General features: G+C 33.5%; 1 protein-coding gene across 6 annotated transcripts in view; it reads right to left on the reverse strand.

Annotated features, from left to right (window-relative positions):
* Positions 1 to 4,612: 4,612 nt before the first annotated feature.
* Positions 4,613 to 17,567, reverse strand: part of LOC117174324 — a 70,729-nt gene continuing 57,774 nt past the window's right edge. For 3 of the 6 annotated variants that reach the window (XM_033363369.1, XM_033363352.1, XM_033363343.1), the window contains exons 2-5: positions 7,213 to 7,348; positions 6,449 to 6,827; positions 6,270 to 6,371; positions 4,613 to 5,462 (exon numbers count right to left, since the gene is read on the reverse strand). In XM_033363369.1, coding sequence (XP_033219260.1) covers positions 5,449 to 5,462; positions 6,270 to 6,371; positions 6,449 to 6,653 — 321 coding nt within the window. In that variant the 5' untranslated portion in view covers positions 6,654 to 6,827; positions 7,213 to 7,348 and the 3' untranslated portion in view covers positions 4,613 to 5,448. Of the gene's footprint in view, positions 5,463 to 6,269; positions 6,372 to 6,448; positions 6,828 to 7,212; positions 9,132 to 17,567 lie in introns of those variants that run through there. The other 3 variants (XM_033363386.1, XM_033363378.1, XM_033363361.1) reach the window with 2 other exon arrangements.

A 17,567-nucleotide genomic window follows, 5' to 3' on the forward strand; every position in this document is an offset into this window, starting at 1 on the left:
TGCTCACTTTCATATTTCCTCTACTCTAAACTATCATCATGACCTTTTGTTTAAACTAATTAGAAAGAAAATTTACGAGGTCGAGAAAAGAGGCGAAAAAAAATAGGGTTTTTTGGGTCACTCTTTAAGATAACATTGAAATTTACACTATTTTTGCCATATCTACTTAAAAACTTGACAAATTGGCTTCACCCTGGGCTTATCTTAAACATAATTTCGAAAACAATCAACCTTTTAATGAGACATTTTTTTAGCTCCGGTATAATTAAAGCGATAAATACAACAAGAAAAAACGATTTTTCTGAGGGAACCCAAACTTTTGATCGGTAGTGTAAATAATAACAAGAAATCTTATTGTAAATAATTAATTTAAAACTGTACTATAACATTTTTGTAAAAAATGAATTTATATTCACTGTTCTTGTTCATAAACATTGCTCCAAAAAATTCGCTATACTGATTGACGATACATATTCGCGTGTCAGATGGCGCTGTTAGCTATGTCCGATCGCCATCAGTAGGCATCGGAGATCTACTACGGCTCGACCTGAGTTCTCTATCTTGATTATATGTGTCTTTCTCCCGCTCCTAGTGAACTCACGGAACGTCGTGACGCACTTACGGAGGTACGCTTTAGAGCATAGCGCCTTCCCGCAACGCTGATTCCCCGCCGCGCAACATTAATCACCGCAAATATTAAATGGAGGGTTAGTAAATCCAGGTTTGAATGTATTTCCATTTAAGACTCGAATTTCATGTGGAATTCTACGTATATTTCTACGTATATTTGTTGACCTGGGTTTATACAAAATGACCAAAGTGATTTTTCATTGTTTTTTCGAATTAATCATTTCAAAAATAATTTGAAAATTCAATTGATGAATTTAAAAAAAATATTAAATAGTTTATCTTGCAATTAAACAGATTTTAAGGCCTCATTTAAAACTAAAATATGCGGAATTTTAACCTTAACTGGTTTTTAATCTCTTGTAAGTTTTTAAAGCTTGGATTTAAATTGATTTTATTTCTCCAAATTTCCGAAAAACTTTCGAAAACAAAAATTGCTTTATCCTACGGTCACCATAATTTATTTTTGAAAAGTAGGTCAAAATCTTTTTAAAAATGAGCAGAAAGTAGGCACAAAATTAATTTGAGAAAAGTGGACAAAGTAGAATCAAAAAGTTTTAAAAACGAGGACAAGATAGGTTGGACACAAAAGTTTGAAACAAGAGTACAAAGTAGAACAAAATAGGCAGAAAACATGTCAGAGTAGAACATAGTAAAATACAAATTAATAAATCAAAAAGAGAATTTTTATACTCCACTTCTTCTCCCTAGACATGGGCCTTAGCGGGATAAGGTTCTTAAGCGCATCTCTTGTTTACGGAGTCAGTCTCCTTCTTATCTCTTAGCAGTAAAGATCAATAATCAATAAAGAAGTCCTGCCTCACATTTCTGGCACTTATACAGAGCAAAGGTCTATTATTCTCCAGACACTTCAAAAATTGGCGATTCTGCCAGGATCCCGTTCACGATATGCTGGGGTAGGATTATCTGCGGAACACCCCCAGTAATTTGAAATAACGAGGATCTTCAACTCGAACCAGGACCCGAGACTTCTAAGACATTTACGGGACCTTGGTAAAAGATCTGACGATCTTCGCCCGGTTCAATCGTATAGAAGCAGGACGTATACGGCCGTCGGAGCGTAACTGGTATCTACCAGGCCACCTACCTAGCCACCTACATCCGTGCACATCGCCACACAGAGATTCATATTTATTTATTTTTCATAAATTTCGTCCTACAAAAAAGTAATAAAGGAAAAAAATGTTCCTTTTTGTATAAAGAATCAATTTCCATTCTTTTCAATACCATACGAAATTTCAAATTTCTTGAAAAAATGGTTGTTTATCATTCTTTACCATTTTTTAACTTATTTTTTACGTATATACATACAAAAAATGTTTTCACGGGTTTAAATACAATAAGTGCTTAAAAATATCATTATCACATATAAAATTTATTCTATATAATAACACAACTTTACAGTTTTATTCGTAGAATCATACACTTTTAATTTATAGACGTAACTACTAATCGTCTGTATTTGATACATTTAAAGACACAATAATATGCTTACCACGCTTCACTCACTATTTCGAAATTTTCTTTTATTGAAAAAATTAACCCTCAGAGAACACACCTTATTATTTCGATCACGGAAAAGAAACTAGGTCAAGTTGAGCCAATACTTGTTTGATCGTCTACCATTTTAAAATTACTGGATCGATTTTCTTAATAAAATAAAAAGGTATACTTAGGAGCCGTTGAAAATAATGTACATGAAATAAAACTATTTTTGATTTTTTAACAAGATTTTTAAAAAATTCACGAACAATTGTTTGGAATTTTACAACAAAAATTGTATAATGGTATCTGTGCTGTGGGAGGCCATTTTTGGAAAATCGAACGTGCGCGTCTGGGCCAGCTCTAAGCTATTGCGCAGGTACACAAGCACGATTTTATAAAATTGGCGTCCAGCAGCACAAATATAATTATAAAATTTGTGTTGTAAAATATCAAATTTTTTTTTCGTGAATTTTTTTAAACCTTGTTAAATAAGTAAATGAACAATATAATAAATTTCATATGTGATAATAATATATTAAATTACTCATTTTATTTAAACTCGTTTTTTGTATGTATATACGTAAAATTTAATTTACAAACAAAAAATTGGTGAAAAAAATGTCAAAAAAAATTTTTTAGGTTTAAAATGATTGTAACTTGATTCGCTGTCCAAAAGGGAATATTTTTTCCTTCATCATTTTTATAAGATAATTAGCATTTAAGATATAATAGATTGTCAACAAAATGGTCGTTATTTATAAAAATTTTTTTGACTTTGTAACGGTTGACCTCTTTAGACCTCTCTCACTCACTAAATCGGGTTATATATGTAGCGCTTTGCCCCAGCACGAGTTAGTTCTAATCCTAAACCTGTACTCAAAGTATATACATTTTGAATAAAGATAAGTCGAGTGCCATTTTGTAACTCGACTCCTTTTAAAAAACGCTTATTCGAGTTATTCGGTATTACAACTTGATCACAAATTTAATTAATATAGCGTGCTCGGGCTTATTTTAAATCTCTTAAAATGTTTTTTTAAAATTTGGCTTTCAAATGAGACGTAAAAATGTCTTCTACGATGTATAGTTCACGGGATATAAAACTTTTAAGAGCTACTTTTTTTTAGGTGAGCTTAAACTTTTGAGCAGTAGTGCATATTATACTATAAATTTATAACTATAAATAAAAAAACAGATTTTTAAAGAAATAATTTTATTAAACTATTCAAACTTGTCTTCTAAATATGGCCTTTGTCGAAACAAAATAATACAAGCATATTCAAGGTTAGTTCAAGTTAAAAAATTAGCACTGTTCAAAAGGATTACAAAATCTGAGTAATTGTTCAATTCTAACAAGTAAAAACTTTGCATTTTAACTTTATAAAATCCAATTGCTTTTTCAATTGTAACAGAAAGAGCCCATTTGTGGGGCTCATTTTAATTAGAGCGCTAAGCTCATGGGTACCTTTATATTAAAAAGATTTTATTTAAAAAAAATTTGATTTGCCAAACTATGAGCCCTGCATCATTAAGATTAAATAATATTTTCAGTTTGTCCTTTAGCTCTTTTCCGAAATTAGTTAAATTAACATTACGGATTTTGAGCCGCTGAATCTAAATCTGACCTCAGAATTTCTCCCACACGTCTCAGTTTCCTCCGAGATGCAACAAGTAGGGAAAAGTTTAGGGATTTCTGGTCACAAAGGCCATACAAAAAATTTGTCTGCACGAGACAAGTGACTTGGGTACGGTTATGTATTTTGAGCTGCTCAATCCAAATCTGGCTTTAAAACTTATCTTACGCGTCTCAGTTTCCCCCTAGATAAATAAAATAAGGAAAACCCTAGAGAACTTGCACGTTATTTTAATAATATCAGTATACGCGAAAATAGGCACATTAATATTATATTCTTAGGTGCAACTACATTTAGAAACTTAATTTGTATACAGACATTCTTTAGTGTGCCTTCTATTTCTCCTAGCTTGGGCAATTCTAGGGAAATTGAAGGACTTTCTCAAATTATATAGATTCACACGGGAAAAAATAACAAAAACCTAATATCCTTTAAAGTTTTGCGTGCGAAATCAGTCACTTTCCCTATGCAGAAAACTTTTTTTGGTGAGCCTGTGTGACCAGAAATTCTATAGGCTTTTCCCTACATTTAGAATTTAGAGACAAATCGGAATAAACCCAAAAAATGTGCGGTTCATATTTAGATTTAGCACACAAACCTGCAAAACCTATGGCATTTTTGCTATTTTTTCTCGAACAAATCTATATAATATGAGAAATACCTTCAATTTCCCTAGAATTACCCAAGCTAGGGGAAACGAAAGGCACACTATAGAATTTCTGTGTACAAATTAAGTCGCTATTAGTCGCGGCAATTAAGAATATAACATCCATCTGTCTTTTTCGCATATACTGGTATTATCAAAATAATGTCCAGAATATCCCTAGGTTTTTGCCACTTTTCTACATCTAGGGGAAAACTGAGACGTGCACGAGATGTTCTGAGGCCAGGTTTGGATTCAGCAGCTCTAAATCTATAAGGGTAGCCTAGTCACTTCTTTTGTGCAGGGAAATTTTTGTTATGCACTGTTTGACCAGGAAATCCCTAGATCTTGCCCTTCTTTTCACATCTAGGGGAAAAATGGAAAAAGCTCGAAAAATTTTGGTGGGCAAATTTATATCAAGAGCGCAAAACTTCAGAGGAAATTCTGAGGACATTCAATTTTCTTAGATTTATCCTAGCTAGGGGAAACGGTAAGCACACTGGGGAATTTTTATGTATAAATTCGATCTTAAGGAGTCGCAACACATAAGAATATGATACCAATACGCTTATTTGTCTGTATACTGGTATTATCAAACTAATGTGCAGAATAGCCCTAGTTTTCCCTCTATTTTCTGCATCTAGGGAAAAACTGAGACGTGTAGGACAAATTCTGAGGCCATATTCGGATTCAGCGGCTCAAAATCCATAAGGGTCGCCTAGTCACATGTCTCGGACAACTTTTTTTTGTAAGTCTATGTAATGTATTCTATTCGAAAACAATTATTAGTCTTACGAAAATGTCGTACCAAAATAGATGTGCATTTAGTACAGCATTTATGTATAAAGAAAAATACGCTTTCAGTGTAGGCTTGGTCTAACCACGAACAGAAAATGGCAACGATTGAGCGGCAGAAAAGGCACAACTTGGGTGTGCAGGGTGCTTGGGTCCTAATAAATTCATTTGCATATGCATCACATATTCGTTGCACACAAAACAAGTGATGTCGCATTCTTCATCTTCCTCGAAAAGATTGAACTAGAATTCATCACCTGCAAAAAAGCACAGTTTAGTAAGATTAGACCAACAATCAATAAATCAATTCGTACATTGGTACCAGGATAAGGAAATAAAATGTAACTAATCCAAATGCAAACAGAATAAAATTTAAGGGCTAAAGAGTCTGGAATAGCTTGAGAGAAACAGATTTTGAGAAAAAAATATCTCTGTAGAACCCCTTGAACACAAAACTTTTGCTGAAACGATGTTATTTCAGTGAAGCTTCAATTATTGAAAATCGGCTATATTGTACTCTGTTCCCCGAGAGAAGGCCCTACAGACGCGCATAAGTTGACACATATACTTTTTTTTACTTTTAGTTTTCCATTTATCTTCTCATTGGTCCCTTAGTCCTAGTTTAATATTTATTACTTTTCTTGGGTTTCTTTCTCAAATTGTTTTAAGAATGTTCAACAGATGTTAGGCATAAATGAAAACGTCTTCACCGCGCGCAAGTCTCGAGTTACAGGGCCAAATGGTAGCCAGTTGAGTTTTTAGTTAATCGCTCTTTTTATAATTAAAAGTCAAAAGTGAATCATTATGCAATCACCGACTTGAAAGTAATATATTTGAAATGTGCGAATTACTCTGATTTCAACGATATGCAATTTGTCCATAAAGGTTGACAATTGGGGAACTAATTAGTAGTGAGTTTAATATTGAGCTAAAATTTCTTCTAAAATTCGTAAATGCTTATTATGTTATTTTCAAATCGCTAATTGCAAAATATATATCATTAGGGTTTCATTCGGAGCCTACGTAATCGCAAACTAACAAATTGAAAATAATAAAATTCTTACCCGGAGAAGTATCAAGCTCCTGCTCGTAGTTGAATCCTGAATAATCGAAATCATCGGAAAGTGGAAGATCTGGAAGTGGACGCATCATTTCCGGCTGAACACCTGTTTTATAAACAGATCGTTTCATAATCCTATTCTTTAAATCTTTCTATAACTTCAACTAATATCTATGTACACACCTTCAGCCCTAATTTCCTGCGCTCCTTCATCAGCTGCAAGCTGCAGTGCTACCGCATGTGCTTCTTTGGTCACTAACTGATGCAGCTCAGCCGGCTGTGGGGCTGGCTGCTGCTGGGCCTGCCTTAAGTTACCACCGTGGAGTTGAGCTACTGCATCTCCTTCAGGCATTTCCAGATTCAGCTCAGCCGATGTCAGTGCATGCATACCGCTGGGCCTACCTTCGACTACTCCAGCGAGGTTCAGCTACTATATCTTCATCAGCCAATGCCGGATGCAGCTCAAGCGGTATTGGTGCTGAATGCTGCTGGGCCTGCCTTGGCCTAACCGGGCGAGGTTGAACAGCCGCATGTTCTTTAGTCACTGCAGGATGCAGTTTAGCTTGTAGTGAAAAAATTTTTATTAAAAAAAGTGTTGAGAAATTTGTATTCATTCACTTAAGCCTAACTCAAAACTAATTCTATTAAGTAAGTCTTGAATCAAAGGTGGATCCGTGACAAATAGCCCAAAACACAAAGCGCCCGACCAGTTTGAGTCACGCTCCGTGAAATAGGCCCGCAAATCACAAAGCGACTCGATTCATCGCGATGGATATATGTATGAGCACGGCCTTACTTGCTCTCTGATTCGCGAGCCTTTTTCACCGAACGCGACGCTCACTGGGCGGGCGCTTTGTCGTTTGGGCTTTTTGTCACGGATGCTCAAAAGAGTAGTTTTATTAATTTATAAGTACTTATCACGCAAACTATCGTGTCAATTTGAATACCATTATTCACAGATTTATCTCGAATGAAAGATTTCGTAGAATAGACCAAGTTAGTCTCTCCTCGACGAGCTTCTGGGAATGTTCTCGATTATTGGAAAGAAGTGTAGCGGTCCCGCTTCGAGAATGAAAATGCAACCTGCAACTCACGTATTTATCAGTTTATGAGATATGAGAATTTACTAAGAAAATTCAAGTGACGTAAATACGTAGGCAGTGACAGATATAGGTTGGAGACTGAAGTTAGCCTCGAATCTCGAAACGAGGTTTGATAAGAGGGGAATGGCTGCAGACAACTGCAGATAAAGTAGAATGTATATACTTTCGTTACCGGTTTCGGCGTAAAGTTACTTTCGCAGTCGCCTGTTTCTACTTTCTAGTCTAGGGTTGAAAACACAAATTTCGGTACACTACGGGGGCATCGAAAGTCAAATTTTCGATACATGTGTTATGAAAAAAGCTGTTATTCTAGCATCACTTTATATGTTTCGTCAACACTGTTCCTTATCAAATTTGACAAAGATTGGTAGCTCTAAAAAAACTATCCAGAACAGACCCGACAAATTCGCTTATCATTCGATAAAAGGACCGGGTTATATGGCAGTAGTAGCAGGAGAAGTAGTCCATATAGTTCCATGAGTTCAACCCGAAGTGGTTTTTTGAGAAACTAAGGAATGCTATATGCAACTCACGATATTTAAAGGAAATCTAAATGTTTTCTAACTCCACGTACCCATATTATTTCAAATACAGGCACTCAAATAATTTGTAACATATTTGTTCCATCAATGTATTTCATTAGTGAAAAATGGTTTGAAATGTAAACCACTCCTATTGAATATATTCACAAGCCGATCTACATAAATTGAGAGATAATATTATGTTTCATGCGGACAAACCTATGGCCCTAAGTACCTTAGCAAGGGGAGTAATGGGACAACCTATAAATAATCAAGACCCCTTAATATTTAACCTTCTGGATGAATTCACAATCGATAGGATCGCCCAATCTGCATAGGGAAAATTCTGGACTATTTTTACAAACTTTGGTACAAATAGTGCAGGTTTAATAGGAATGATAATAATTTTTAGAGGAATTGAATTAATTGCAGGTACCTTAATACACGGTTGTACTGTACATTAAATATTCGGCTAGTCATTATATCCTTTAGGAGCCTTTTAGGGGCCCCATGACTAATTTCTTGTTTCATCTAGGAAAGCGACCCCTGGCAAACAGACCCAATAACATAGAATCACAGACGCCTACAGCCTCAGCACTTCACGCACACATAGAAGCGCAGAGCACCCCAATGAACATCTCTTGCTGATTTCTATACAAATCTTTTAAATAATTTTATTCAACAAAAAGAAAAAACTCCTGTAGCATACTAGTTATCAATTGCCTTAGATTCCAATAATGAATATCATATTCGAGTCCAATTGAGTATCAAATGTATGTAGTTATTAGTACTGGAAAAGATGAAGATTTATTTACACAAAATACAGCACGATGTTTATTAATGGCAGTGACAGATGGTACAGAATATAAATTGGAACCATTTCGAACTTCCTTCAGTAGCGAAATATGCAAAAAATTGCAAGGACTACGTGCACTGCACAATCTACCACATCCTCAATTTACTACATGACATATTAAAACATCAACTGAAAACTTTACTTGGTTAGCAATTTGTACGGTTCTTGATATTAAACAAAAAGAAACGTCCGACTCACTCACAGAAGTGAAAAGATTTACTATTTTAAGAGTAATTCATTTAATATCAAATAGAGGTCTCCTTAATTCAACTTACGAAAGAATGTTAGCAAACTCGCTTCCAAACATTCATATTTCTGGGCAGGATTCTTCTATGAACTTACCAAAAATTCCAGCTCCTGTATTTACTTCTTTTGAGACTGTAGACCGTTCTACAGCTACTAATTTCACAAAAAGAAAAAGACTAGACAGAATTCCAAAACTCTGTTTGCCAACTTAACATTTTTATGTACCGAACGATAAACCAGGACCATCTGGAAAAAATTATAAACAAGTGTTGTGAATGTGGATTCAGACCCCCAAATCCATATCATAAACATTAATTAAAATTCCGTACCACATGTGAATTCTAAATCACGTAGATATTCTTAGGAATTTCACTATCAAATATGGATAACCATTGCCACAAATAATAACCTATCCAGATCAACATTCGTGATTGCATTAGTTCTTTCTCGAGCAAAGCCTCTACTTTAGAACACCTTGTAATTCAAAGCGGTAAAACAAAAGAGTTAGCCATAAATAAAGCAGCATTAGGACTCCTTAAATTATTGATACAATATTACGATCTTTGTGATAAAGATGGCACAGACACATATCCAAAGAAGTTCAAGACAAAAGATCAGGAAGTTCAAACTGATCCCAGACCAAAATTGGTTCTATGGGAAAATTCTTGTCATTACTGTAATACCTAAGTACATTCTACAAAAGAATGTCTTAGGAATATCATAAAAAAGGTTGATAAAACAACGCAAATCTCGCCCCCTACTCAGTTACGAAATTCTCAATTTCTGAATCGACTTCTTCGACCATTCTCCAAAGAAAGTCCTAGACTTAAAACCACTCAATTATAAAAACATTGTTTTATAATAACTTTTGTTTTCTTATTACAGGCTTCCGAGAAGCACAATGAATTCAAAACTCCAACCTTCACCTGGTATCCTCCTGATGTTATTCCTAGCAACCCCATCTGAGGCGACTTCGTACATCGATTCTTTTTTTTCGAACTCATTAGCCATTTATCTTGAGCCTATTATTGATATGCAAATCCTTTCTGAAGAATACCAATTTTGGTCCTATCTAGACGTCTTCAAATTATATAATTTCAAACATCAGATAATTAAAAACTAGATTAAACTCATCAATGACTTATCTTCTTCAAGAAATTTTGTTAATTTATAATCGCACATATAATTTTAATAGTTCCTCAATAAAAAAAGATCCATTTTTAGAAAAAATTCAGAAAACATTTGAAAAATTGGAAGAACATCAAGAAACTTACATGTTGTATCTATAGTTTCTTCGTGAACGGAAACAATATGAAGCTAAATATCCTCTTTCATAACATTTTGCAAATGCGTTCAACCATTTGTGAAGTTTTATTTTATTTGTACAAACTTGTGCATGGGCACATTTGAGGAAAAAGTAAGTAAATACGTGGAAAAAGCAATAAGTGAGAATTTTGAAAGTCTTTTAAATGAAGAATCGCATTTGTTTGATGATCGCAATGCGAATAGTGGTGATAAAAATAGTGAAACAATGGACAGCAATAGTATAGAAAGTGTTCCGGTGGTTAATTTTGTCATAACGGCGATTTCAAATATTGACAAGGAACGAATAAACAATTTACTATGGAATTTAATAGATAAAAGAGAACTGTATTTCTTCAAAATATGGAGATTGAATGTCCAGATGAATGAAAGGTTTTGGAGACAAAAGACAAATTAAAATTGATGGATAGGGTCAGAAGTCAAATCATAAATCACGGGTCTGATGGAGTTTTTTTATCAAACAGCATTTTTATCGTATTTTCAATGAAAGAAAATTAGAAAAAGTAAGCTTATAAATTATATTTTGAATTAAATTTCTTTTCTTAATTTGATTCATTTTAGCTTCAAAATTTAGGACTTATTCGCTGGTTGAAGAATAGTCAGAGAAAATTTTTAAAAAATCGACATGCCTTTGGGGCAATAAGCCGTGGAAATTCCGCATGAATGGAAAAGTGTGAAAAGGATGACAGTTGACGAGTATTCGGCGCCACTTTCTAAAAAGTTCAAGAAAAATTCAGAAGTCGAAATACTCTTTTCATCAGGTGGAATGCGATGACTGTATCGAGGTTCCGAGGTTGTTAAGGTGAGTTTAGAATTAATTCATTCATTATTTTTTGTATATACTGAAGGTTACATATATCACGTCCCGTGACGTATATGTATTTTAATATATTTATTTATACATTTGAATGATAGCATATAAAAAATGGATATACTCAGCACTTTGGAGACTGGAGAACGCAGATATAGATGTACTGAACACATTGTAAGCCGTATAGTATATCTATATATTCGTGATGTATGCGTAAATAGCGACGTCCCAGCATGCAGAGACGTGCATTAGGCCCTATAAAAACCGAAAGTACCAACATGGGCCAGTTATTAGTTCTTCTCTATTTCTACGATTTTCTCGGACTCAAGCCGTCTAGTCCAGTGTCTCAACAGAGGTCATATTAGCAGTTCTAGCTACCTGGACCTTTAGTAATCGTCAATTATAATAAATTACTGGCACTGGCCAAGGACTAACCTCGTCTTCCGTCATCTTCGTGCTTTGTATACATTCTATTTTTCAATTATTTACAATAAATTACTGCTTAAAAGGCAGAAGGTTATATACCTCAATTATTAATTGGAGAAGGAATTTTTGTGGGCCAAGCCATCGTAAAAAATTGTGGAGGTAAGGCCTATGTCAAATATGCAAATATAAATGAGCAACCCGTTAAAATATCAATTCCCAGTGTACAATTACAAGATTTTGAACAACGCGAATTCAACAATTCAGCAAATGAATTTATTTTTGCAAACGATAATCAACAAACATACTTCAACACTCAGTACCAACAACAGATGTTTGTCCTATTTTTTCACGACAATACCGATTCCCTCCAGTCCACAAGGAAGAAATCATTCGCCAAGTGGATGGATTATTAAAGAATAATGTAATAAAACCTTCACAATCACCTTATAATACACCAATCTGAATTGTTCCAAAAAGCAAGACTCACAAGGAAAAAAGAAATGGCGTATGGTGCTTGATTTTAGGAAATTGAATGAAAAAACAATTGATGATTCATGTTCTCTACCAAATATTCATGATATTTTAGACCAGTTAGGATCCGCTCGTTATTTTTCTGTTTTTGATTTAGCAACTGGTTCCCATCATATAAAAATGGATTCTAAAGATGCACAGAAAACTGCATTCTCAACTCCTTATGGACATTATGAGTTTGACAGAATGCCTTTTGGTCGATAGGATCGCTCAATCAGCATGGGGAAAATTCTGGACTATTTTTACAAACTTTGGTACAGCTAGTGCAGGATTAATAGGAATAATAATCATATTTAGAGGAATCAAATTAATTGCAGATACCTTAATCCACGGTTACACTCTACATAAAATATTCGGCTAGTCCTTATATATTTTAGGAGCCTTTTGGGACTCCGTGACTAATTTATTGTTACATCTAGGAAAGCGACCAAAAACGGACCCAACACCATAGAATCACAGACACGTATAGCATCAGCACCACACGCACACATAGAAGCACAGAGCACTCCATTGAACATCTCTCGCTGTCTTGACTCAAATACAGGTAAAGAAGAAGCCATCCCACTCACTACAGAAGCTACTCTATATCCTCATTCACAAGTCAAGGAAGCTCGTAGTAAAATTAACTACTCAATTCAACTTTAAACTTTCCTTAGCATGTCGCATGACTCCTATAGAACTCTTTTAAATAATTTTCTTCAACAAAAATGAGAACCTCCTCTAGAATACAAGTTATCAATTGCCTTAGATTCCAATAATGAATATCATATTCGAGTACAATTGCAGTATCAAGCGTATGTAGTTATTAGTACTGGAAAAGATGAAGATTTAGTCAAACAAAATGCAGCACGAAGTCTATTAATTGCAGTGACAAATGGTACAGAATATAAATTAGAGCCATTTCGACCTTCCTTCAGTAGCGAAATATGCAAAAAATTGCAAGGACTACGTGCACTGCACAATCTACCACATCCTCAATTTACTACATGACATATTAAAACATCAACTGAAAACTCTACTTGGATAGCAATTTCTACTGTTTAGGATATTAAACAGGAATGTCCGACTCACTTAAAGAAGCGAAAAATTTTGCTGCTATAAAAGTAATTCATTTAATATCAAATAGAGGTATCCTTAATTCAACTTACGAAGGAATTTTAGCGAACTCACTTCAAAACTTTCATATTTCTATGCATGACTCTTCTATGAACTTACCAGAAATTCCTGAAAACAACTCTATGAATTCTCTATAAAAAAACTCCACTCTTTCTCCTGAAACAACTCCTGCATTTATTTCCTTTGACACTGTAGACCGTTCGACAGATACTAATTTCACAAAAAGCAAAAGACTAGGCAGAATTCCCAAATCAATATCATAAACGTTAATTAAAATTCCGTACTTCAGGTACATAACTTCAATGGAGCACTATTACGAAGAAGCTACCCACACCTCAAGGTATCCAAGGAAATTAACCAGATGTAACTCCATGGGAATTCTGAATCACGTGGAAATCCTTAAGAATTACACTATCAAATATGAATTACCATTGCCACAAACGATAACCTATCCAGATCAACATTCGCGATCGCATTCGTGTTTTCTCGCACAAGCCTCTACTTTAGAACACCTTGTAATTCAAAGCGGTAAAACAAAAGAGTTAGCCATAAATAAAGCAGCATTAGGACTCCTTAAATTATTGATACAATATTACGATCTTTGTGATAAAGATGACACAGACACATATCCAAAGAAGTTCAAGACAAAAGATCAGGAAGTTCAAACTGATCCCAGACCAAAATTGGTTCTATGGGAAAATTCTTGTCATTACTGTAATACCTAAGTACATTCTACAAAAGAATGTCTTAGGAGTATCATAAAAAAGGTTAATAAAACAACGCAAATCTCGGCCCCTACTCAGTTACGAAATTCTCAATTTCTGAATCGACTTCTTCGACCATTCTCGAAACAAGTTCCTAGACCTAAAAGCACTCAATTATAAAAACATTGTTTTATAATAACTTTTGTTTTCTTTTTACAGGCTTCCGAGAATCACAATGAATTCAAAACTTCAACTTTCACCTGGTATCTTCTTGATATTATTTCTAGTAATCCCATCTGATGCGACAACCTCGTACATCGATTCTATTTTTTCGAACTCATTAGGCGTTTATCTTGAGCCTATTATCGATATTCAAATCCTCTCTGAAGAATATCAATTTTTGTCCTATCTAGACGTGTTCGAACTATATAATTTCAAACATCAAATAATTGAAAACTATATTAAACTCATCGTAGGATGTACGGAGAGATCTGACGTTTGTAATGCGAGTAGTCATAAAATTAATATCAAGTCAATGACTTATCTTGTTCAAGAAATTTCATTACTTTCTAATCAAACATATAACATTAATAGTACTTCAATGAAAAAAGATCCATTTTTAGAAAAAGTTCAGAAGACGTTTGAAAAATTAGAAGAACATCAAGAAATTTCTCTTTATTTACCCGAAGATAATTTATTTCTTATCCCTAACCAGATCTCTCGAAAAATAAAGAAATTTTCTAAAATCATGTAAAGGGTCGAAGGCTTTAACGAGCAAATCGGGTTTAATGCCAAGTTCAATAATCGTGCCTTTGAAAATCTAACAAAAGATTTAGAAGAGACTATTGACTCCTATGCCTCTCTTTTACGACAATTCCTAGAAACCCTCACACATACAGTTACAAATTCAGGGCACCCTCTACTCTTTCCCAACTCTTTCCTTAATTTCAAACTAAACCTCTCGACTTCTTTTTTCTTTAACATTCTTCCGTTTTCAAAAATTAAACACTTTATTGTAAAAAACTATTTAGTTTTCATGTTAGCTATTCCTGTACCTACTTCAGATAAATTCCATGTATTCAAGCCGCATGCATTTCCTATTTTCTTCGACATTAATAACAAACACACTTTGTCAATTCACCATAAACCTCAAATTTCTTACCTTACCCTTTCATCAAATAATGCAAACTATTTTATAGCAGACGAACAGTTTATTAAGTCATTCTATGAAACTGACATTGGAAACTTTTGCTATGCCAATTATCCAATTGTCAACACTAGAGTAAATCCTCTCTGTGAAATATCAATTATCACTAAAGCCAAATCCTATAATTGTCAATTGTTTTTAAATATTAACAATTATTACTTCTGGAGTCCATTACAAACTCATTATGGCTGGCTCTATTTAACCTTTTTTCCAAAACGATTTCAATTATGCTGCCCTGAAAACCCAGACGTTTTCATTGTAATCAAAACAACGGAATACTACAATTGACTCCAGACTGTAAAGTAACCCCTGAAATAACATCTTATTATCCAAATAAAAATGTCAAAATATTGGATACTTCAATTTCCACACAAAAATCAACTCTTTCTTTTTCTTCCATCAGTTCTTTGCTATACAATTATTCAATGCAACAACCTCAGTTACTTAAAAGAATACTTTATCATTTTGGGCATAAGGAAAACATGCCATTATCTCTTCTTGAAGACGAAATATATATCCTAAAAAAACTTTCTAAAATGCCACAAATGTTGCAAAATGACGAGTTGTTACATTTTACAAGTCAAGAAATCTTATTAAATTTAACAAGGATAATGTTGCTTATAGTAATTCTACTTGGATTATTTATTTTTTAAATTGGAAAAAGTAATAAAAATTTTAAAAACCGAAAACCAATAATGACGGAAATAAAACACATAACTCCATTAAGTTTGACGGACAAGCCTTTACTTGACGAAATCAAATTTCAGTTTTAAAAAGCAACAATAACAAAAAATTAAATCTAAAAACCACAGAATAAAAAAAAAAAATTATATTTAAATTATTCACCTAATTCGATCTAATTTAATCAGAATATCATTGTTTAACACTATTTTTTTTGTCTTCTTTTAGTCATTATATTTACACTATTAACAAAATATAAGCCATATTTACGGATAATAATAATCTAAAATTTACAATAACTTAAATTCTATCAGTCTTCGGAATCACTCCATTCATGATACTGAAAAAAAGACCAGATTTTAGAAAAATTGAATATTAAATAAACAAAATTAGTTCATTCTTAAATAATCTCACCTCTTCGATTTCATTGTTCATTATCCTATATCTACCTTAATTGAATAGGAAAATGGAATTTAAACTATATTTTTGAACATTGCCTGTAAATATCTTTTATTTGCCTCAATTCCTGGCATATTTAGTATTAACCAGTCCCAAGGCATTAGGACTATCGTTCCCTTCAGAGAAATTGCATGATTCTCTCGAGATAATTTCAAAGTCGTTTTTTGACCTGTCCATTTCTCTTGAGAACTCCCACTGTAAAATTATAAAAATAATAATTGAAATTATTATTACTTTTTAAAATATATAACCCCCTTTATACAAACATTAATGATTAAATTAATTCTAAACTCACCCTAACAACCTCGGAACCTCGAAATAGCCAGCGCATTCCATCTGATGAAAAGAGTATTTCGGCTTCTGGATTTTTCTTAAATTTTTTAGAAAGTGGCGCCGAATACTCGTCAAACGTCATGCTTCTTAAACTTTTCCATTCAGGCGGAATTTTTACGGCTAATTGTCCCAACGGCATGTCCATATTTTTTGAAAATTTTCTTTGTCCATTCTTCAACCAGCGAATAAATTTAAAATTTGCAAGCTAAAATTAATCAAATTGAAAAAAAATAAAATTCTATAACCATTATATAATATTTTTTAATTTAATATTAAATTTATAAGGTTATTTTTTCCAATTTTCTTTCATTGGAAATACGATGAAACTGCTGATAAATAAAAAAAACTCCATCAGACCCGTGAGTTATGAATTGACTTCTGACCCTATCCATCAATTTTAATTTTTCGTGTGTCTCCAAAATCTTGCATTCATCTGGAAATTCAATATCCATATTTTGGAGGAATAAAGTTATTTTTTCATCTTCTTCATTCCGGAATAAATTGTTTATTCGTTCTTTATCAATGTTTGAAATTGCCGTAATGACAAAATTAGTCACCGGCGCACTTTCTATCCAATCTTCGTCCATTATTTCACCATTTTTTTCACTAATATCCGCATTGTTATAATCCACCAAATGCGTTACTTCATTTAAAAGATTTTCAAAATCCGCACTCACTGCTTCTTCCACGTTCTCACTCACTTTTTTCTTATGCACTTTCAACTCAACCTCTTTCAAATCTCTTATAACCTCATTAAAATCGAAAGAACTTTCAATTTCTTCAAAAAATTCAAAACCATCAATATAAAAAGAATCTAATTGATCTTGATTCATGGTTTATTTTTTCCCTTCTATAATCACGATAAAACTCTGATAGAATAAACTCTGAATCTGGATCAAAATATGAGATCCCCGAAAAACCAAATCTCAAAATTTTAGGACTTTTCAACCAATATTTTTCCTGCATTTTGTCTTCTTCAAGTTAA

Source organism: Belonocnema kinseyi, chromosome 1 (assembly GCF_010883055.1).
Source record: "Belonocnema kinseyi isolate 2016_QV_RU_SX_M_011 chromosome 1, B_treatae_v1, whole genome shotgun sequence".
In the NCBI taxonomy this organism is placed as follows: Eukaryota; Metazoa; Arthropoda; class Insecta; order Hymenoptera; family Cynipidae; genus Belonocnema; species Belonocnema kinseyi.